General features: G+C 42.5%; 1 protein-coding gene across 1 annotated transcript in view; it reads right to left on the reverse strand.

The window, feature by feature from the left end:
- Positions 1-568: 568 nt before the first annotated feature.
- LOC149997339 (tetratricopeptide repeat protein 13-like) overlaps positions 569-24761 on the reverse strand; it is a 42317-nt gene continuing 18124 nt past the window's right edge. The window contains exons 2-9 of the mRNA XM_090257475.1: positions 16247-16315; positions 14599-14774; positions 10269-10385; positions 9220-9330; positions 3659-3741; positions 1562-1703; positions 1158-1332; positions 569-582 (exon numbers count right to left, since the gene is read on the reverse strand). Of these exons, the coding sequence (XP_090113601.1) occupies positions 569-582; positions 1158-1332; positions 1562-1703; positions 3659-3741; positions 9220-9264 (459 nt within the window). The 5' untranslated portion in view covers positions 9265-9330; positions 10269-10385; positions 14599-14774; positions 16247-16315. The remainder of the gene's footprint in view (positions 583-1157; positions 1333-1561; positions 1704-3658; positions 3742-9219; positions 9331-10268; positions 10386-14598; positions 14775-16246; positions 16316-24761) is intronic.

Consider the following 24761-nt stretch of genomic DNA (forward strand, 5'->3'; position numbering starts at 1 on the left):
ACAGAGTGCCCCATCCTTCAGTCTATAGTTCACAAGTCCAAGTCCTCCTAAACCAGGAAAATAGAGGGAACTGTAATTTAGAGTACAGAGCTATGCTGCCCAGTAAGTAGCCTGGAGCCATCTAGCTATTGAGTACTTAAAGTGTGGAGAGAGTGACTGAGAAACTAAGTTTTAAATTTTTATTTAATCTGAATTAATTTACACTTGAAAACACAATTCAATTATTGAAAACTTCAGTATGTTTGGAACAACTTGCATACATGAATCTACTTTTTCAACTTTAAATTTTATGAAATCTAAATTTACATCAAATATTTCCAAAGAAAACTTAGTATCTAAATCGAGATGTATTAGAAGTATAAACTATGCAGTAGATTTTGAAGACTGAGTACAAAAAAAGTAAAATATTGAATGAGTAGTGTTTTCATATTAATTATATGTTGAACTAATATTGTGGATATACTGAATTAAATAAAATGTATTGTTAAAATTCATTTCACCTGTCTGTTTTCACTGTTTTAATGTGGCTACCAGAAATTTTAAATTACATACAGAGTTTGCAGTTTTTTCAGCTGGACAGTACTGGTATAAAGAGAAGAAATGGGGGTAAAGAGTTGGGCTTTATATGAAAAACAAAAATATCGTTATGCATGGCAGTGAAAAGGTGTGGAAGACCATGACTAATGAAAAGATGACTCTAAGATTTGCTTTCTTCCTCATCCCAGTTTAATTTCTCTAAACCATGTGAGAATTCTGATATGAAGGAATGACAGGTCAAAGATACCGCCTTTACATTTGAACAGTAAAAACTCACGAAAAGTCACCTTCCTGTCATCCCTTCGTCTTTGGATAAAATGTGGTAAGATGAATACACAGATGGTCATCTCATTCAGTTCAAACTACGTTTTCCTGACTTAAGTAACATTTTTTAAACTTTAGAAAGAAAATATGTAGGAAGTGGCAGAAAAAGCACTGAACTGGTCTTCAGAAGACATGCACCCCATCTGGCCAGACCCCACCACTGACTGAGGGGTGGCTGTGGACAGGTGGCCTCGCACCTTTGACACTCAGTTGTCTCATGGGACATAAGAGACGTAAACTACCATTTCTACAGCTCTGTGCATCGATATTCAATGATTCCGCGATTTCTGACTTACCTCGGAGATATTTCACTTTAAGATACTCTGGGCTGGCCTTCTGGCCCGGGAGAGGATCATTGAGCATAACTTTAGTTTGGGCCTTTATCCCTTCATAAAACTGTCCCATTGCAACGTGGCTGAGTCCTTTCATGTACTGGCACACCTCATTATACGGCTCCAGCTGCAGACACCGCTGAGGGATTGAAGGAGAAAATGCCTATTACTATCAATACAGTTGAAGAAAATGTTCAAGTTTATTCTTTAATCTGAAATTAGAAGTTTGCCCTCCAGGTTGAATCAGACAAAATATATGCTTGTAAATCAGTCTATAGGACAAGGCAGTGGCTTTTCTTTCTATCGAGGTATAAACACTGTTCTTGCCACCCTGGCCCTTCATGACAGTCTCACTAAGGGAGGCTCACCTTGAAGTTCTTCAGGGCTTCCTGTAGGCTGCCATGGTGATAGAGCATCATGCCCCGGAGCTGGAGGGTCTGCACGTGATTCTGGTTGAGCAGCAGGGCCTTCTGGAAGCTCTCGGTGGCTGCTTCAAAATTGCCCAGTTCTCTAGGGATTTAGAACAGTTAGGAACACTGTACAGACACTTCAGTGAACATACACAGTAAGTTATCTCCTTAAGGTCCAATGTGTGAATAAGATATCTTGGCATGGGTGTTCCCTTGGTAATTTTACCACTTTATAGCCCACATAGCCTTTGACATATCACATCTCATGTACCTTTTCTAAATCTTATGATTATAGGATAACCACAGAGCTCTTGAAATTTGGGGGGGGCAATTAATTTATAGCTTATTCAAATCCCTTTCCATAATTCATGATAAGCTCCAACCCTTAAAAAACTGCGTATAAATTTTAGTATCTGGAAAGAAACATACATTTCTTCTTCAAAAAAGATATGGAGGCTATAATCATACAGCAGTTTAGCATTCTGAATCAAATTCATAGGTTCAAAACTATATATTTTTCTGTCACTAAAGTTACTTTACCTTAAGTCTATAATACTGCTATATAACTTAAAATTCTGAAAAAAAGAAGTATAGCTTAGAATTGTGATCATTTCAGAGTGGAAATGGTTATTACTGACCGTTTCTCTTATATATTAAAATGTTTACAAATAATAAAGAGCTTTCAAAATATCTCATATGTCAATTTTCTATAAGTAATTAATATTTTAAAAAAGTAACAGCTTACATTTGTACATTTATATTCCCAACAACTCCATGGGACAGAAAGAATAAATACCATTCCTTAAACTCAACAGATTCCAAATACACTCTCTTTTCAAGTCAGGATAAGACAGTTTCTCCAACTACCACATCAAACACATAAGCTCTTAACTTTAATCTTTCCTGAATCAGGTACCTAGCAGAGTTCTGAAGGGGCTTTCTGTAACTGTCTTTCTTTTCTACCTTTAACATAGCACCTTTCAAAAAGTCAGAGTGTACTTTTTTTTTTCAAAGCCAAAGTCAGAATAACTCCATCCCTCAGGGCTGTGCACAGAGCCAGGAAGCCAGGGTCTAGGCACACCTTCTCATTCCTGACACAGACGCATGAGAATTGTAACCTTTCCATCCTGCTATTCCAGGAATCCTCAGACAGATCACAGTGATGTGGGTACTAACCTTAGTTGAGGTCTGAACAAACAGCAGCATCTGTAACTCAACAGCTTATAATGCCGCTATTCAAAATAATAACCCTGAAGAGACTCCCATTAGTTCTAGACCAATATACTGTATTTTTTGCTCCATAAGACGCACTTTTTCCCTCCTAAAAGTGGGGGGAAATGTCTGTGCGTTTTATGGATCAAATATTGCGTCACAGACCATGATGTGTATTACCTGACCTGTCAGTGAAGGATGAAACTATTGTACAAGTTATTCAAAAAATGTGGCATTAGCAATGCCTTAGATGGAACCAAAGATAGTATCATATATGAAGATAGCAAAGAAGGTGATATCAATGATTGTGAGCAACTGAGCTTCATAAATTCTGACATTAGCGATGATAAGTTATAAGTTCTTGGGGTTCCCAGAAAACTAGAAGAGTACTTGAACCTTAAAGTCTCTCATTTGTTACTGACAGTGATGATGGTTCTTAATACCACTGTTGACTGCTGCTCACTTTACACGGTTGAAATATTATTCTGTTATATTTTATTAAATATTTTAGTACACCATTTGGTTCAGAATTTTTTTTTCTTGTTTTCCTCCTCTAACTCTAGGTGTGTCTTATGGTCAGGTGCATCTTATAGTGCGAAAAATACGGTATATACAAACTGAAGTTGTTTTAAGAGATTAATGGTATGCATCATGATACCCTCTGATACACAGTTCCTCTACATTCCAGAAAAGATCTCAACTAGGACAGACATGCCTATGCAATTTAGAATGACCATTTCTTTCGGTGAGGAAACACAGTTTCACTGGGATATCACTATCACAAGGTCTCTTGCTTCTCACTCTACACCCTCCCTCCTATCCAACTGTCATTACTTTACTTACCTATAGGCCTGCCCCAGACTTTTATACGCATCAATAAAATCAACTTTCTGCTTCAAAGCTTCTTTGAAGGATTCAATAGCTTCCTGTAAAAAGTATATAGAAAATTACTTCATTTGCGTAACTGTTAAAATTGAGTTTCACTTAAATCACTAAAGGACATATTATATATGGTCTCTTGGTAACTTTTTTAAATAGGAGGACTTTTAAAAAAAGAGAGAGGTAGAAAGTACAACAGCCTATACACCTGGATGATTTAATTTCAGAAGTAAACAAATGCATTACTATGAACAATAGCAGAGCCTTAAGTGTCTCCCTTTCCAAATGGAAAAACAGCTTCTCACACTCTTCTTCATCAGCATTTTCAGTCCAATAATATCACCTTCTTATTAGTATCATTTCCTTAATTATTAAAAGCCCTGTGGAACAAACAAAAGCCTAATAACTGTGTGAAAAACTAAAAATGATCATAACTAGCAGCAATACAATTGAACCAACAAAAGAGGGAAAAAAGCAAGCCCTAGGTGAAACTGTTTACAAAACAAGCAAAAAGGCTCCTAGATTGGCTACCTGAGAGACTCGCATGATCTACAAGGGAAAGAAATGAAAAAACAAAACAGAACGGAAACCCTAAAGCTGGGGCGTGCGGGGCGGGGGGCCTCAGGATACACACTGCGCTTGGCTGCTGTGGGACTCTCCCTGTGAACACGGTCAACAAAATGGACCATTCCGGTCATGGACTGACATCCTTGGCTTAAACCGGTATTGAATGTGTCTTCCATTACGATTTGATTATTTACTGTAATAAAAAATTATGAAGACATCTCACGTATTTCTCAAGGAAAAGGCGTATGTTATGTTAATGGCTACAAAGTGTCATGATCTGTAACAGCTTTAATGAGAAAGATTTTACAACTTCTGTGATAATCATTTCACACCCGATTAGATAGTTCATAGCAGGAAACTACTAAAGATGTCATGCCTTGCACATGGTAGGCACTCAATAAATATTTAATGATTTGGTAGGCACGCAAAATCAGTTTGCAAAAGCAGTACAATCCTAATTCTTTTCAAAAAGTTATTCACTCCCTGCTTCTTGATTTTCTCAGAGGTGGGGAGGGGCAGCAGGGCAAGAGACTACTGGCTTTTTAGAACTCTTCGAAGGCAACAATGGGACAACCTGCTCTTTAAGGAATCCAACTGAATACCGCTTGTAGAAAGATGAGAACAGATAAATTCTAACAGTTAAGAAATGTTAAAGATCACTGATAATTATGCTTCCTGTTGTGACATCTTGATTTAAATTTTTTTTTCAACTATATATTTAACTCAACAAACATGTATTGAGCGCCTACTATGTGCCGGGGCAGTGAGAGGCACAGAGGAGACAAAGAGGAGACAAAGATGAGCAATCATTACCTCCGTCCTCTAAGAACTCACAGAGCAGTTAGAAAGCTACACCTAACCAGGTTATTAGGGTACAAGCTAAGAACTATAACAAAGGCAGAAACAGGCTCTGGGAGTGGAGAAAGAAACAACTGCCTGAACCTGGGGGTACAGAACAGGCTTCACAGAGGAAGTGACAGCTGAGCTGGGTCTTAGAGAATGAGAAGGAACCTGGTAGACAGAGGCCTTGTGGACGAGGAAGGGGATGGTGCAGGGGTACAGGGTGCTCAGAATCAGGGGGTGCGGGTCAGCAGGGGTGCAGCGTGCACCAGTGGGAGTGCTAGAGACAGAAGAGATGGGAACCAGGCCAGGGAGGTCAGCTGGGGCCAGGGAGGGAAGAGCCTCCGCCATGCCCTGCAGTCTGGCCAGTCCCAGCAAGCCACGGGGACTGGGAGCTGCAGGCAGGGGTGCAACCACACACAGTGGACTCTCTAGAGAGGGTTACTGCTACGGAATAATGGAGGAGACAGACTGGAGAGGGGAGAGAACAGAGCTCAAGGAGGAGGTGGCTTTGGTGTCCAGGCAAGAGATAATGAAAGCTCGAATTAAGACAGTGGCTGGGGAGAGAAAAGAAGGGTCTAATCCAGGAGGCATCTGTAAAGGCAAATTAAGAGAGAAGTGGGGGGCTGGTTGGGTATGGGGGACAGGGGAGAAGGGAGGGTAGGGAGCTTTTAAGCTAACGAGCCTGGGTGGGGGTGAGAGCGTTAACCAATGTGAGGAGGAAGAGGAAGAAGAGCAGGGGTGGGGTGGGCGGGGAGGGCCGTGAGTGCAGCTGGGGCATGTTAAGTCTGAGTGTTGTGGACGTCTAGTGGAGATGCCCAGGGGACACCTGCTGCCCACTGCACTTACAGCATGCTCGGACGCCACACTTCTTCAAAGTCTGATTTCTCTTCAGCTTTTAAGAGGCTTTGGTTTCAGGGTTCCTGTCTAATCACTGCACAGCTCTCTACCTCATTCTGCCAAAGAGGGGACATAGCAGAATCAAGATTTTAAGCCATTGGGAACAAAGAAACTACGTTTGAACGAATCAATCTCTAAGCATATGAACTGGCCCTGAATTCGTCTGTGGAGCATGTGCAACCACACACTTTGGTGGCCACCTGCCGTACTAGGTGGGGGCAGCGTCACTCTGAGGCTGTTCACTGTAACCGAGAGAACAACCTCAGGCCGCGCTCCGAGTCAAGGCTGATGAAAATACGTGCTCAGAATATATAACTTTTGAAATATCCTTGAAACACAGATAAAGTAGGGAGAGTTCAATAGAAAAATGTTTGCTGTTTTTTCCCTAGGAAAATCCAAAATGTCCAATACTTCTACTGAATTGGAGAGCTGTGAAATCTGTCATGTAATATTGCCTAATTTATTTCCAACATATATTATATTAGAAAGTAAATATGGAATCAGTCACTTAATTAAGTTCTAAATTGCTGTTGACCTGGAGAGACCTCTTCAGGATATAAAGATAGCTCAAACTCACTGGTCCATTTAACTGTCTCTACAGTCAACAGGAGAAACAGCGTAGCTAAGCTAAGGTCAGTAATTTAATGAAGGCATTTCACCACTGGCTCAGTTTCCCAATCTGTGTGACTGGGGCACCCTCTGCTCCTTCTATACGTCACGGGGATGCCGTTGGGATGAATGAGACAACACGTAAACACTCTGACCTCATTGGACGGCAGATCTATAAAAATGCAAAGAAGAAGTTCCCATCTATTACACACTTTGTTGCTGTGCTTATGAACATGGTGACAAGAAGGGACCAGACAAGTCTGGTAAGACTCGTTTACCGAGGGGCCTCCCCCACCCAGAGAATGACAGCACTGTTTGTCGGTTCTCATCATGTCGATTTAGAATAAACCAGACTGAACTTCGGTCCTTGTCCAGTCTGTAACTGGTGTCTCTGTCACAGCTCTTTTCTGAAAGAGTCTCATCTCAAAATCACACAAAGGGCTCTGCCCACCTGGCTTTATAGTTAAAAGTGAAATCATCTGTTTGCATTTGTTTAAAAAATAATTTTAACCTCTTAATACTAATAGTTTGTATTTTTTTTATAGTCAAATCTTCTCCTCCTCCATGAGCTATTCAAGGGACAGTATTGTGGTCCTGAATTCTTTATTTCCAGTGACTGAGAGAAGATGAGGGGGACAGAGGGCGGACACAAAATAGCTGGCAAAGTCCACCCGGCAGCTGCCCAAAGCACGTGTTAAACAACTGCTGTCCAAGCCACGGCCGCCAGTCTCAGTCCTGAACGGGGAGAGGGAGCCTGTCAGGACTGCCCTCCAGAGACGCGCAAAGAGGGGCTGTGGTGTGAAAGGGACGAGCAAAAGTCATTTCGGTGTGGTTTTTAGTGGGTAGGAGTTATTATTTTTTAAGTCTATGAAACATAAATTAAATGTTCACATGTAAAATAATCCACTATAATTAATACCTGATTTATGTTTACAGCTTATAAAGTGCTTCTCACACATTATTTTATTTAATTCTCACAATCACTTCAAGAGGCAGAGAGTAGAATCATCTCTACTTGACAGATGTGGAAGGAGAAGCGGAAGGAATTCAAGTAACTTGTCCAGTGGTGCAGTTAAACGATTCAGAGCGAGAACTCCAACAAAGGCCTTCCAATTCCAAAGTCAATGCTCTGCCCCTGAAATTCATTTACTCCACGAATACTTATTGAGCACCTACTACGTGACAGGCACTGTCCATAACACTGAGGGCTTACGGCCTTCTTAAAGGTAAACCCTCTTGTGTGTGTGTGTCTCTCTCTCTCTCTCTCTCTCTCTCTCTCTCTCTCTCTCTCTCTCTCTCTCTCTCTCTCTTTCTCTCTCTGACCTTCGGAGCTCCCTCCAGTAATAAAAGCACGTCCTTCCTGCCGGAGTGCCTCATGCTCCTGAAACTGTCCTCCAGCCCCCTCTGCGAGGTCTCGCCTGACCGCCTTGTCAGCATGACGTGGCTTCACCTGTGCAGCTCCCCGTGTTCCATCGGGCAGATCTGCTGTGTCCTATCCCAGAGCGCCTACTGTGTGCCAGGCCTTGGGCCCTGAGGGGTCCAGGGGAGAGCCCCGGAGCCCTGCTCTCAGCCGAGAACCCCCACCCCCAGTGCAGAGCCTGCTACACCCCCGTGGAGCCTGTACTCTCAGCCCACATCTGAGAATGCCGGCTCCAGGGCAGGGGGAAGGGATGGGCTGGAGTGGCACTTGGACCCCACCCTTCCAGTCCGCTGGAACAGCGTGCAGCTCTCCTGTTTCCCTCGATGCCACCTCCCAGGAGCAGTCTTTAGGGATGGCGGTGTGACCTGTGAAGTGATGGCTCCGACCTGGTCCTAGAGGAGCCCAATCACGACTCAGCACCTCCTCGTCAGTCCCTCTGTCCCTGACCTCCTCGGCTACTATCGTGTGAGAATCCACTTCCTAAACGACAAATTTGGTTTCAACTATATAGTTTCCTCAAATCTAGGCTGCACAGCTCCTCTGGGCCTACAGATGGAAGTAAAAATGCTTACCACAGTGCACAGACACATCAGGCCCTCCCTTCTGCCAGCTCTGAGGCCCCATCTCCCTCCCACACAGTGGCTGCCTGCCGCTCCGCGGACCGGCTGTGCGCCCACGTTCCTCCGTCACCCCTCAGCTTCCCTCTCTGCCGGAAGAGCCTGTGTTCCTCCACCTAATCCCACTCCACCTTAGAAGTCCAGGAAAAGGTCCACTTGTTCTTGGGGGGCAACGGCGGGGCGGGGGGGGTGTTCTCTAACTCTAGTTTAAATGAACTGTTCTCATCTCTGTGCCCAAGCGCTTTTTGTCTACTATTTTTTTTTTTGGTGTGTTTACCATATGATAAGTTATGTGGAAAGAACTTTGTGACTGTCTCCTCTGTAAGTGTAAAGCGTTATTTCTCCCTCTTACTAACCTTCCCTCCTTTCCCCTTCTGTGTCCTTCTCCAAGTACCTACCAAATAGTAGGAGCTCAATAAATATGTTCACTCAAACTCCCTTCTGAAATAAACCCATCAGATATACTTGACACATCATTTGAAAACATGCCGAACTAAATTCTACTAAGTTCTTCCCGCCCGCACAATCAAAGCAGACTCATCAGGCTGTACACATAATGCACACACTTTCACCTTCAAAAGTCCTCTGTGAAAGAAAGTGAGCCCTTTGTAGAGCATAGCTACAGGCTGGTTCCTGTTCAGCTCTAAGGACTGCTGGAAGTCCTCGTGGGCCGTCGCATAGTCCTACAGAGAGGAGAGTGGAAATAATGAGGTCATGCTCATTAGATACCTGGACAGGTCCTACTTTTGATTGGTAGAGAAAAAAATCCCAATTTATTCTGTACCCTTTTTAAAAGCTTTAAAGAAAATAGTTAATGGCCACAGATATTATAAGTTGAATTCTTATATTGTTTGCTGAAATAATCGAGTTTCTTAGGAAACTGATGGGGAAAACTCACAAAGGTTTAATTTAAGCATACTGTTTTGACTATAAAAATATATTATTTTAAATAATATTAAAGTCATAACCTGTTAGAGAAACTTTAAAAATTATCTCCTGGTACTAAATTATTATTATAATGAATATTTCTGAAATAATTATGCTATAAATCAACCTTCAAATGTGCTATGCTGAGATTTTTTAAATATATTTTCTTTTGCATTAGAAAAGTATTATAAATATTATATAAACCCAAAAAGATAACTGTGGCAATTGTAAATACAACCGTGATGACAAAAGATAATCCTGTTAGAGCTGAGTCACCTACAGAGAGAAGCTATGATGGTCTGGGAAGTGCTATTAGTTTAGGTCATGATTCTTGGGTTGTAGTACCCAAAGGAATTCAAACTGTACCTCTAAATAACCACATTGGTAACAGGCATACCTGCTTCCCCACACTGACATTTGCGAGAAAGACTGAAGTGTAAACTATAGACCAAATTTCTCTTCTGTTTCTCTCTCTTTCTTTTTTCCCCTAGTCCAGAGTTACTTACTGCTGACAGTTCAAGCAAGAAAATGTGTTCTTGGTTCTTAGTATTTCTCTATGGGTTCAATTCCAGCTAAACATCACCAACATGTTACTATACAGCCCCAAACCCAAATCTACAGCAGCTTTCTGACGTAGAAGGAAAAGTGAAATCTTTACCATCGTGGAAGATGTTTCAAGGCAAAAATTACTCACCTCTGATATGAAGTACAGGGTCCCCCGATGTCTGTACAACCGTGCGGAGGGCTGAAGCTGAATAGCTTTAGTGAGATCATTCACTGCTTCATTAATCCGTCCCAGAGGGGATAGAATCTATAAACACAAAAGTGTAATTAGGAAAGAAAACTTCCAATGATCATCCCTAAAGCTGCCCATGTTTTTGACTTTTCAGGACACGTCAGCATACTCCACTCTCACTATTACTCTCTCCACAGACTAGAATCCTTGACCCCATGTCCTAAGCAGGGTGGTTCAAGGTCAACAAGCTGCAAGGCGCCGCCTCTGTCCCGTCAAGAGGAGGCTAAGGAACTATGCGGCAATTGCCTTGTGATTGTTCCACGTTCTGGGTTATCACAGATGTTGCTTTTCGTGAACTGTGAGAATTTTTTTCTCAACCTACAATTTCTTTTTCAGATCAAAATGTGGCACGTCAAAATCAATCTGAAAGAAAACTTGGAATCACTGAAACAGAGAAGTTGTTGGACAGAGAGAGCCCTCCACGGTCTTTAGCTATGCCCTTTGAGGTACTAAGTGCTAAATGACAATTTCTAAGATTTCAGGTACTTTGTAAGCCCTGTTGTGTTCATTCTTAACTCATCAGTCATGATGTGCAGAGTAGGGGAAGGGACACCTGAAAAGCTCCTCTGATCCAGCATCAGTTGTGTTCAGGCAACGTGACGACACAGAAGACCGTGTAGAGAGCAGAAGTACACCAAAAAGACGCGAGAAAACCCAAAAGTGGTGTCAGTATTCATGCATCAAGCTCAGGCGTTTTCTCCTCATAACACAGGTCATTTTAATCAAGTTTTACTAATAACTAGTTTCCTATTCTGCAGAACTTCAAATCAGCAAAAGAGAGAGGATTCAGGCAGGCACATCACCATGGCGAGAATGATAGCTCAGGAAGAGGAAAGAGACGAAATGCGTGCTGGAGAATTCAGAAAGCACGGAGGTCTGGGGTTAGAGAGAGGTGGGAAGGAAAACATCCCCACCTCGTCTCTCAGCCCCCGGTACTCATTGAATTATCACAGGCCAGCACACCAACAGGCAAAAACAATAACACGAGTAACTAAAAAGGTTTAATTATGTTCACTAAATACAGACTATTTCAGAAAGTAAAAGATTTATCATAAAACAGTTTCTGATATTTATAAATGACATGTTATAATTCAGCTGGAAAATCACTATGTAGTGACCTTATTGCCCAGTAATGCTGAGAGAAGGGGATAGTACTAGGTAATTTTAAGATAACTGAAATTTACTTTCCTAATTACCAATATCATTTTTGGATACACAATTAGCTTTTCATTAGATATAAAGTTTTTAAATTTGCTAAGTAAATCCATTTCTAAGGAAACTTAAAGAGATTAAATTCCTGCTTTAAATGGAGGGAGAGGGCACAGCAGCCCTCCCTGAGGCAGAGGATCACACACTCACCACCAAATGCTCACCCTAAACACCAACAGTGCTCCCTCCCGGGCCGCCATGAGCCTCAGAGTTACAATCCAACAGAGACCAGAGATGATGAATCATAATACCATTAATTGAGAAAGAATGTTATTCAAAAAGCCAAATTCCCAATAAAACATAAAATTCTCTTTAAGAAAATGAACTATAATTTATGACACTAGAATTTTGCGAGCAAAAACGTCACAAATATTTTTAAATTATGAAACACATAGTGTTTCCTTGCTAAGTTTTCTCTCCTCGAAGAGGAAAAAGAAGTAACTTTTTTCGTTCAGTTCAACTACAAAAGCCTACCTGATCAGATGGCTAGAAGTTAAGTTTTATTCAGGTTAAATACATTAACATAAACTGAAAGGCATTTAGCATGGCTAAATGCGCAGGAAAATAAACACAACATGAAACCTAGAGAGGTCACAAAACCCTCTCCACCTTGTTCCCAGGATGGGGGTTCTGATCTGCCTCAGATCACCTCCTCAGTGAGGCCTCGCGAAGCCTGGAACGGCCTCCCCTTGCCAACCTCGAGGAAAGCTCTGGCAGGGTCCAAGGCCGCACCTTTCTGTCCCCAGGCACTTCCTCTTGGGGCTGCTCTCCCCAGGATTACCAGGAGTTCCCCCCATGTGACCTCTCTGCCTCCACCTCCAGTGTTCCTTTGAGGTCCGGTTCTAGTCAGCCTTACCTGACCTACGCCTCCCTGTGGACAAGTCTGACCTACTGAATTTTCAGTCACGTAAGAGTCCCAATTTCTCATTATATCCCTTCATAAAATTCCATCACCTATAATAAAGTAAAGCTCTTCTTAGAAGTGATTTGAGATAGCAGTCAAATCATAACCAACAAAATGATTTTAAATAAAGCCAATTAACAATGATAAATTGAAAAGGCCACGTTCCCTCTGCACAATGCAACAAAGCTAAAAACAAAGGAGACAAAATTCCAAACACTGAGAAAAATGCAGAGATTCTCCTAAAAATAATAGAATAGAAGTTTAAACATTAAAAATCAATACAACTAAAGTGAATTACATAGGTCTAGACGTGTAATTGCTGAACATGGAAACATTGACAAAAAAGTAAAAATATTATTATTTACAGCTGATATAACTGTAACTAGAAAAGCCAAGTCAGCTAACTAAAAATTAACAGGAGGAAAAGGAAAGGTCAGTGAGTTGGCAACTGACAAATTTCTATAGCTTTACTGCATGTCATCAGTAAATACCCAGAATTCTCAGGAGCAAAAACTAATAATTAAAAGAGCTAGACATTAACTGAAGAGGAGTTAACTTCCATTCACTCAAATTCCTAAGAACTGCAGGGCAGTAAGTCCACACAACAGACACGCATGCACCCTCAGGGGTCTACATTCGAGTGGGCCGCCGAGACCCCCGAGGGGAGGTCAGTGATGATGCGAGAGAGACGGGGCCCAGGGTTTCTGCTCTAGGGAGACCCCAGGAGGGTGATGAGCAGGGAGGCACCGCAAACCCCAATCTGTCTGCTGGGCTGAGAGCAGAATGAGCGGGGAGGCCCCTGAGAGCCAGTGGTGTACCAGGGGAAAGTGCAGCAGAGTTGTCCCAGGGGTAACCTGGGAGCGGGGAGACAGAGACCTGGACGTCTTTGTCCAGTGGAGGACGGATGTGGAACGTGGGAGAGTGAGGAGAGGAGGCTCAGCCTCAGGCCTGGCAGCCTCCTGCGGGGAAGGCCCTGCCCCTGGGGTGGGGAGGCCGACGGAGGGAAGGCCTCAGGTGTGGGGACACGGCGTGAGGCAGCAACATTCGAGACTGCACCAGCTGCCAATGATCCTGAGTGACTCCATCAGGGCTCATTCCTATAGGTTTTAAAATGAATTCCTGAGCCCTTTCACTCTCTACACTAATTTTTTCTATCTCGTTTGAAATTGTAAACAACTTTAACAATGATTATGACATGTATAATCTAAAACAAATTAAAATCTCAATGATAAACATTCTACCCTACATTATTTATTTGAATATAAAACATTAGTTTATTAACACACACAAATATTGTACCCCACCAATGTAATGGACACCTGTAAAAGTTTCCATTATATTCAATGAATCCTGTTTTATAGTCTTTCATTCTTGGGTTTGCCACTTCCCAGTAATGTTAAAAACAAATGCAAATGTGTTCTTAAGAAATGGGTTAGTATATAAAAGTAATGTATAAAAGGAATTAATATAAAATTAAATTTCTGGATTCTTTTATTTTAAGAACATTAGTGTCATCAGTCCCAAAATGATTATTGACTATGTATCAAATCCATTACACAAAAAAAATTTTAATAGTTTTTGAAAAATATTCTGGAAATTTGAGGATGACTAAAAGTCCAAGTGATAAAGACAGACCTGTTAAAATGACCAAAGGCAATATTTTATGCTGTAGCATTAAGCTTTTAAGAGAATACAGTAACAAAGTTACTAAATAGTCATATATTGAAATATTTTTTAGTATGTGTATTTGTTGCCTGATTATTAATAATCATAGTAAAAACTAGGTCTATGTCAGTATGTGCTAAAATATTATTGGGTACGAGACAAGAGAAAAAATAAATAAAGCTGTTGACACTAAAAATAAAGCTCATAGAATAAAAATAAAAGAAATGGGTTAAATTATGTAGATTAAATAAATTAAGTACTACTGATTTGTTCTAGAAAATACATGCACACACGTAATCCATTCACAATTATTTGTTCTGATGGGAGCATACCTCGATTCAGATAAATTAAGCAAAAGATGACTGAGTTAACTGTACTTAAAAATAAACTATATTCTTTCGTAGCTGAATGACCGTGATCTAATGGACTGCTTCCTTCCCTATATGTTACCTTCAACACTGGTGCTGGATCTTCATCAACAAGCCCCAGTGAAAGTACAGCGGACAACGCAAGCAGCTGATCTGTTGTTATTCCTTTTGGAAATTCAGGTGAGATGCTTTCCCTGTGGCTTCAATGATCTCTTACATGAGGATGCTCCTGAGGGTTCAGGGTCCCAGAGACATTCCCTTTAGGAAATAAACATAGAAAATACTTCGTTAGTAATCTCATCAGAGAGAAGGAAAGTGCCAAGGCCACACTGATGCATGTAAGGAGCACAGTGTCCATTTACAGACCAGAGGTGAGCCTCAAAGGGACTGAGTTTTAGGCCACACAACTGAGTCCCAGCTGCACCGTCCTGAAAACCCTTGTTCTAAGTGCACCCCTGTACCTCAGGGCAAGAAATGCCGAGAACGCCTTCTACCTGCACGCTGCTCTCTTAGACAGAACTCTCCATAAAACTTGTGTTCTAACTGCACCCCTCTCCCTCAGGCAGGACTGTCCCAGAAACGCCTGTTCTACTAGCCCCTCATTACCTAAGGCAGGACTATTTTGGGATCTTGTTTTAATTGCACCCCTCTCCCTCAGGCAGGACTGTCCCAGAATCCGCTGTTCTACCTGCACTCCATTAACCAAGGCAGGACTCTCCCAAGACCCCCTGTTCTAACTGCAGTTGCCCTCTCACGAGAACTCTGTGCTAACTGCACACCACTCCTTGGGGCCAGACTGAGAAAAGGACTGAGCCGTCTGGGGTCTAAGCACTGAAACTGAGCTGCATGAGTGGATTCAGATTTAGTGAAACTCACCCTTTCTGATAATCACAGCTGCAGGGAAGACACCTGTTGTGTCCACATCTTGGAGTAACTAAGCCAGAGAGAAATCCCTGCGTTCTGTCTCCTCACACCCCTCTCTCCCTCAGGTGCCCTTTGTTTCATCCCGAAGCCAGATGAAGACAGCTGATTTTCTCTTAACAGCCCAAGTCCAGGGCCTGTCCTGAAGGTTAGAGGGAAAAGGGTCAGCAAACTGCTGACCCAGGCAAACTGTGGAAGGACAGAAGAGTCACAGACTCAAGATGGAGAAGAGCATTAGCAAAGGAGCTCATCGTCCTAACATCCCAATGGCAGAGTGGACGCCTGAACAGTGTACAGAATCTGACTAGCACAACAGGAACTAGAATCTTGGTCTGCCGACTCCCGAGACATAGAACTTCTGTTTATACTCCAAAGTAGTCATCGTAGTATCTTCATAAAGTACAATAAAGTGATAAATAGAAAGTGGTTCGAAACAATCACAAATCCTCCTTGCATCCAATTCTCGAGTCTCATTTGATTGTTGTTGCAGCTCCCAAAGCAAATAGAGTGTCTTCTACCAGCACATGCACATAACCAGCAAATGCACCCACTGCTTGGGAGCAGGGCCGCTAGTCATCAGGCCTTAGAAAAAAAGACACCTGAGTAACGGGCACGTTGCACAGGACCCAAGCTGGAGTCAGAGCTCAGCCAATGTCTGCTGCGGAGACGACGAGGTGCAGACAGGCTTGGCAGGCGCAGAAGCACTCTCTTTGAGCCTATCACAGGCCAAATTTAATGCCACATGGAAGATGACCAAATCGCATGCATAAATGCTAGAATATTATATTGGAAAATGCCTAATACTTTACCAATGCAGGCTCTCCAAGCAAAAGAGGAAGCTGATTGATTTCATCATCCCTCCAGTGTTTTGCCAATATCTAAAATACCAAAAGTAAACAAATTGGTTAATTGGTACACACACATACACATACAGAACTTTCAGAGTCAAAGTATATAGTACCTTTGGTATGAATTGTTAAAATGTGCCCTAGACATGGCGACTTACGTTTAAGAAGTCACTTTTCACTGGAGAAGCCCTATCAACACAGTTGTCCCTCAGCCTCAACCCAACTGTAAGATCCTAGAGCACAAGACCAGGTCTTATACAACACTGGACCCCCCGCAGCAGCGTGGCCCGTGGCACACAACAAGGGAACAGTACGAGGGAACTGAATGACTGGCCCCTGCTCCCCCGAGCTGACTCTCTACCCTGTCCCCTACCAACAGATAACAGTTCTGCAGGCTGGCCCTTGGTCTAACTTATTGTCCCCTACGTAGCCTACTGGACCAGCCAGGACCCCACTGCTAATTAAGAAATAAAATCCAACCTCACATCAATATTAGCTGCTGCAATACAGAAACTGGCAGTCATGAGCAGTCCCTGGGGGCCTGCATCAGTGACAAACCCACCTGTCACCCGCTAGAAGCAGAACCCTGCACCGCTGTGTGTGCACGTGCGTGCGCTCCGACACTCTAGGGCACCTCAGTGTCTCGCCCAGAGCAGACTTAAACCTGAATTCATCCTCAGAAATGACCTCCTGCCTTGAAAAGGTTACTTCACATGCCTGGGCCTCAATTTTAACTGTAAAATGGTGAAAAATATCATCGCCTTCTAGCACTGAAATCACCAGAGGTGATATTCTAAAAGCATCTACACAGAGTACTAAACAGTAGATACAGCTAAAGCTGATGCTAGATGGTTCATATGTAATTGCCTGAAAAAGAAAAACAAATACAAATCCTTACTGTGCGGCCACTCCACAGAATCCCATCTACAGCCAATGAGGTCCTTGGGATTCGTTACTTTTTGTGGCCAGAATGGTCTTTACAAGGTCGAAGATGGTTTTACTGCACACGTGGGAGCCACAGAGGCCGTTTTATTACACAGGGCTGCCCGCGCTGCGCCGTGAACCACACGGATGACACTCCTTGGGGGCACGAAGGCCACCCCCGGGATGAGCACGAAGTGACCTCGGGCCACCCCGCAGGTCCGGCTCTGGGCGCACTGCCCTGGGTCCCCATAAAGACCAGTCTGTCCCTGCATCCCACAGCCGGCGCCCCGCCCCCGTGGGGCCCTCACAGGAGCCCTTACACCGGGGATCCCACGAGGAAAGGGCAGGACACGGTCAGGGACAGACTGGGGCTGTGGGTCTGGGCTCAGGGCAGCCGCGGCCTATCTCCCTCCGCTGCGGCTCCAGGAAGCATCACCCGGCACCTGGGGCCCCGAGGCTGCCCTCCCGCGGGACCGCAGAGGCTCCTGCGCCAGAAGACGCCCCGCGGGGCACGCGAGTGAGTGCACCAGCGCCCAGCGGCCGCATGCGCGTACCTTCCGGCTCCCGGCCGCCGCGCCCCGAGGGGACGCTCCCGGCCCCGCCCCTCCGGCCGGCGCCTCCGCGGACACCGAGGGTTCCCCAGAGCTCGCTAAGTAACCGTCCGCGTGACCGCGCGGGTGAGTCATTCCTACCCTGCACGTAACTGGTGGTCCCCACGTTCGTGAGCACAGGAAAAGTGAGGACACGCACAACCTAATCAATATAAGCATCTTTTCATTTTATGTTTACTGCACTTTTTTAAAGCTGTACCTCAATCCTCATCTGTAGAGTTAACTAATTCCCCACAGGAGAGCCTCTTGGTGGGACTCTCAGTCACTTACTTTCCTGAATGTTATTGTCAAGACGCTACCAAAACTGCATTAGATTAGCTGTTCCTTTAATAGCTGAAGAAAATGGTTGAGATGAACTCATAATGAGAACGGCATATTTAAGTGCCCCTTGTGTCTCTCTGGTCCTTTCCCTTTCTCTTCAATTCTGTGGGCATTTTTTCCCCATTAATTAAAATTTTGCTTCACAAGCAACCAATCCCTATGGCCTGCAACAAAATATCCCAGATCTTAAACAGATGAGCAAAAATTTAAAACTTGATTACTTGCACTATTGTTCATTTATTTGGAAATCTTAAATACTATAAACAGCTTTACGGATACATTAATATAAAGGCATCTCATGACTAAACAAAGTTTGTTCTGCGATTATAATTAGGCTCCATGTAAGAAAATGGCATGTTAATAGGTTAAATAATTAAACCTAGGTTGTTTTAGGGGAGGCAAAATGTTGATTATATTTACGAACTATTTCTAACATTCAGAAGTAAGGACAAAGATTCTTTCTCTGGCCAATATCGTATGTAAGAAGGAAATAGTAGAAATGTGGGAGTTTTGCATACTAGCAGCTCTTTTAAGTGTCATTTTTAAACCATACCAGCATGCCCTACCCCAAGGGAATCACTGCAACCAGAAACCACTGTTAATGATACAATCTAGTTGTATCTCTAAAGTACATTGTGGTGCAAAAGGAGGTAACTACCCTAGAGGGAAGCATTCTAATAATAATAATAATAATAATAATAATAATAATAGTTTTGCCTTAAATCTTAAACATAAAGCACTCTGACAGATGATGAAAACAGCAGGTTTCTTTCTGATGAAGAACTTCTAGGAGCCAACACGGAATAACTAACTCCTACAAGAAACTACTGAAAGTCAAACAAAATGGATGAAGTAATTGCTTCCATTGCTTGGATGCAGGCAAGACAGGCTAGTTATATCTGAGGGAGGAGAAACAGGGAAGGTGAGCCCCAAGATTCCCACTGACCAGCTGAAAGATCCAGCCCACATCTTATGCTGAGGTCTCCTTTAGTTGAGACGTTCTTCAGATCCAGGGTAGGCCTAGGTGGCATGCATATGCAGGGCACAATCTTAGAGAGGAGAGATATGTCCATATGGCTGCAGATACTTGCAGAGGATTTTCCTTAAGTCTCCAGCATAGTGCATGAGTACGTCTGGAAAGAAAACCTCCTGTGGCCCGAAGAAAGGACCCCCGAAAAGGAGCAAAGAAAACCTCTGACTCACAAAAACTCAAGTGTGTTCCCACCAGAAAGAGTAGAAAACCACATAAATTACCGGGCAGAGTACTAAGATGTGCAGTGTCTCAGTAGCGGGGACTAAAATAGCCCTAGAGTTAGAGTTTCTCTAGTCTGTCTCATCAAAGCTTAAAAGCAAACCTTAAGAAGATGCAACTGTTTCCAAGCTACTGCATCCTTGAAGAACAACCAAGAATACTCACAGGAGAGCAGCACCCGTGGCTGTGGTGGGAACAGGACTTGAGGCGGCTCTACAGGAGGCGAAGCGGCTGCAGCGTGCTGAGGAGGACCCGAATATTTAACAAGGGCTCGAGAGCTAGTGCCGGCCCACACGCCAGACCACAGGACCGCTACCGGCCCGCGCCCACGACAGCCAGCGCCAGGGAACGCCCCCGCCCACCAGCGTAGGAGAACGTTCCCGGCAGGCCCCCCAGCGCCCTCCCGCTGCTCCCGCCGGCTTGCAGGCAGGGAGAAAAAAGTGCACTTCCCACACTCAACCTGCGGTGTAGCTGAAAGAAGGCGAAAGAACTAGAGGAGCGTTGGAAAACACTGGATGCTGGTTCTGGAGGAAATACTGGAGAGCTAGCAGACCAGATCGCAGGGCAGACTCAACATCAGTGATGCGGAAGAAGTCTCATAAGCAGACTACTGCCCTCCAAGAGGCAGCAGCCAGAGGCAGCTCAACTACTGTCAGAAGCGGGCAGAGAGACTCTCAGCTAATACACAGGAAGGGCCCACCAAAGATCAACACAACAAACAAAACCAAAACACTTCTAGAGAGTCCAAGTAAAAGGCATAAAGGGCATCCCAAGAGCATCAAGCTAAGGAGATCAAGGAGACAGCACCGCTGTATGACACAGGTTCCTACCACAGATGGTCACACCACAAAGGCACTACATAAAAGCAGATCAATCTAATAATCAGATACAAACAAGACCAGCACCCCAAATGGGGAGGCAGAATAACACCCCACCAAACAGAAACAACACCCCACCAAAAAGAAAGGAGGAATTCTCAGAAGGATGTATAGATGAAATAGAGGCAAGCAAACCATCACACATGGAATTCAAATGAAGCTCAATGAACTCAACAAAATCAAAGAAAATTACAACCAACTCCAGGGGAACTACAAAGAACTCCAGGGAAACTACAAAGAACTTACTGAGAACTACACCAACCAAAAAGAGGGCATAGAAACTATCAATAAAAACCACGAAGAAATGAAGAATACAATTTCTGAACTGAAGAACACAGTCGAAGCAATCAAAAACAGGCTAAAGGAAGCAGAGGATCGGATCAGTGAGTTAGAGGACAACATATAAAAAAACTGCCAGACAATGCAACAAAATGAAAAAATGCCTAAAAAGAATGAAGATGGTTTAAGAGAACTGCAGGACAACATGACATGAAACAAAATGCATATCATAGGGATAAAAGAAGGAGAAGAAGAGGAGCATGGGCTAGAAAACCTGATTGAAAAAGTAATGACATAAAATTTTCCTAACTTGATGAGAGAAAAAGTCATGCAAATCCAGGAAGCACAGAGGCTCCAAATGAATATGACCCAAAAAGGTCTACTCCAAGGCACATCATAATGAAAACTTCAACATTCAAAGACAAAGAGAGAATCCTAAAGGCAGCAAGAGAAAAAAAGGAAATAACATACAAGGGAGCTCTGATAAGACTATCAACGGATTTCTCAACAGAAACACTACAAGCCAAAAAAGAATGGCAAACAATATTTCAAACGATGAAAAACAAGGCCGACAACCAAGACTACTCTACCCAGCAAGGCTCCCTTTCAAAATGGAAGGTGAAACAAGGAGCTTCCCAGACAAAGGAACACTAAAAGAACGCATCTCCACCAAACCAGCATTACAAGACATGCTAAAGGGGATGCGGTGAGAAAAAGAAAAAAGAGAGGGAGAGGAACACAGGTACAAAGGGAAATGAATAAATACCTGTCAATAATAACCTGAAATGTAAATGGAGTAAACGCTCCATTCAAAAGACATAGGGTAGCGGAATGCACACAAAAACATGATCCACATATATGCTATCTACAAGAGACGCACCTCAAAACAAAAGATTTACACAGACTGAAAGTGAAGGGATGGAAAAAGTATTCTAAGCAATGAACATGAAAGAAAGCTGGGATAGCAATACTTACATCAGAAAAAACAGATTTCACAGCAAAGGCCATAAAAAGAGACAAAGAAGGACATTTTAAAATACGTAAGGGAACAATCCATCATGAAGATATAACCCTGATAAACATATATGCACCTAACATAAGTGCACAAAAATATATAAGGAAAATATTGGGAGGCTACAAAAAAGATATCAACAGCAACACACTCACAGTAGGGGACTTTAACACCCCATTGTGAACAATGCACAGCTCTCTGAAGCAAAGAACAACACCCTAGATCAAATGGACTAATTGATATATATAGAACCTTTTACTCCAGAGAAGCAAAATATACATTCTTTTCAAATGCACATGGGACATTTTCAAACACAGACCACATGGTAGGACACAGAACAAGCCTCAACAAATTCAAGAAAATTGAAATTATATCAAACATCTTCTCAGATCACAATGCCTTGAAACTAGAAATCCACCTCAAGGAAAGAACTCAAACACATTCAAACTCATGGAGAATGAATAACATGCTATTAAGTAATGAATGGATTAACAATGACACCAAGGAATGAATCAAGACGTTTCTGGAAACAAATGATAATGAACACACAACAGCCCCCAACCTATGGGACACAGCAATAGCAATCCTGAGAGGAAAGTTCATAGCAATACAGGCCGACCTAAAAAGGATAGAAGAATCGCAAATTAAAAATCTAACCCTACAGCTACAGGAACTAGAACAACAACAACAAACAAAGACCAGGGCGAGTAGAAGGAAGGAAATCATCAAGATCAGAGCAGAATTAAATGACATAGAGACTAAACAAACAACTCAAAAGATCAACTACTTCTTTGAAAAGATAAACAAAATCGACAAGTCTTTAGCCAGGCTCATTAAGAAAAAAAGAGAGATGACCCAAATAAACAAAATGAGAAACGAAAGAGGAGAGATCACGACCGATACCACAGAAATATAAAGGATTGTAAGACATTTCTACAAACAATTATATGGGAAGAAACTTGACAACCTAGTAGAAATGGACAGATTTCTAGAAACAAATAACCTTCCAAAACTGAATCAAGAAGAAGTAGAAAGTCTCAACAGACCAATAACAAAGAATGAATTGCAACAATAATCAAAAAACTCCAGGCACATAAAATCCCTGGATCGGATGGCTTCACAGGCAAATTTTACAAAACATTTAGGGAAGAACTAACACCTACCCAAAAAATCCAAGAAGGGAAAGACTCCCAAACTGTTTCTATGAAGCCAGTATTACCCTAATTCCAAAACGAGGTCAAGACACAACAAAGAAAGAAAACTACAGGCCAATATCGCTGATGAACATAGATGCTAGAATCCTCAACAAAATGTTGGCAAATCAGATCCAGCAACACATTAAAAAGATCATACACCAATATCAAGTGGGATTCATCCCAAGGATGCCAGGATGGTTTAATATTCGCAAACCAATAAATGTAATACACCACATAAACAAAATGAAAGACAAAAATCACATGATCATATCAATAGATGCTGAAAAGACATTTGATGAAGTACAACACCCATTTATGATGAAAACACTCAGGAAACTTGGAACACAGGGAGCATACCTCAACACAATAAAGGCCATATATGAGAAACCCGCAGACAACATCACAATGAATGGACAAAAACTGAAAGCATTCCCCTGCGATCAGGGACAAAAAACCAGGATGTCCACTCTCTCCACTCCTATTCAACGTAGTTTGGAAGTTCTAGCCATAGCAATCAGACAAGAAGAGAAAGAAAAGGCATCCATATTGGAAAAGAAGAAGTAAAACTCTCATTATTTGCAGATGACATGACAGTATACATAGAAAACCCTATAGACGCCACGAAAAAACTACTCAACTCAATAAGTCAATCTGGCAAAACAGCAAGGTACGAAGCCAATATTCAGAAATTGAAGGCATTTCTCTACACCAACAATAAATTCTCAGAACTAGAAACTAGGAAAAAGTTCCATTTCCTATAGCAACAAGAAAAATAAAGTACCTAGGAATAAATTTAACCAAAGAGGTAAAAGACCTGTACTCAGAAAACTACATAACCCTGAAGAAAGAAATTAAGGAAGATACAAATAAGTGGAAGCATATACCATGTTCAGGGGTGGGAAGAATAAACGTCATTAAAACATCCATACTACCCAGGGCAATTGACAGATTCAATGCAATCCCTATTAAAATACCAGCAACATATTTCACCGACCTAGAACAAATACTTCATAAACTTATATGGAACCAAAAAAGACCCCGAGTAGCCGCAGCAATCTTGAGACAGAAGAACGCAACAGGACGTATCCCGACACCTGACATCAAACTATACAACAAGGCCACTGTAATCAAAACAGCCTGGTACTGGCATAAGAACAGACATATAGATCAATGGAACCGAACAGAGAGCCCAGAAATAAATCCAGGCCTCTATGGTCAACTAATATTCAACAAAGGGGGAAGGAACATAAAATGGCATGAGAAGAGCCTCTTTGACAAATGGTGCTGGGAGAACTGGATGGTGACATGCAAAGAAATGAAACTAGACCAGCAACTTATGCCACACACCAGAATAAACTCAAGATGGATCAAAGACTTAAATGTAAGACATGACACCATAAAAATCCTAGAGGAAAACATAGGCAGGAAAATTTCTGATATCCCACGTAACAATATTTTCACTGACACGTCTCCTAAAAAAAGGGAAGTAAAGGAAAAAACAAACAGATGCGACAACATCAAACTAAAGAGTCTGCTCAACAAAGAAAACATCAGCCAGATGAAAGGGGAACCAACCATATGCGAACACATATTTGCCAATGATACATCAGATAAGGGACTGATCTCCAAAATATATAAAGAACTTACATATCTCAACACCAAGAAGACAGCCCAGTTAAAAATGGGCAAAGGACCTGAACAAACACTTCTCCAAGGAGGATATGCAGAGGGCCCATAGGCATATGAAAGTATGCTCAGCATCATTAGCCATCAGAGGGATGTAAATAAAACCACAATGAGATACCACTTTACACCAGTCAGAATGGCCATCGTCAACAAATCAACAAACAACAAGTGCTGATGAGGATGCGGAGAAACGGGAACCCTACTGCACTGTTGGTGGGAATGCAATGCAGACTGGTGCAGCCACTGTGGAAAACAGTGTGGAATTTCCTCAAGAAACTAAATACGGAAATGCCTTTTGAACCAGCGATTCCACTGCT

This window comes from Furipterus horrens, unplaced genomic scaffold, assembly GCF_987537825.1.
Source record: "Furipterus horrens unplaced genomic scaffold, mFurHor1.1.pri manual_scaffold_11, whole genome shotgun sequence".
Classification (NCBI taxonomy): domain Eukaryota; kingdom Metazoa; phylum Chordata; class Mammalia; order Chiroptera; family Furipteridae; genus Furipterus; species Furipterus horrens.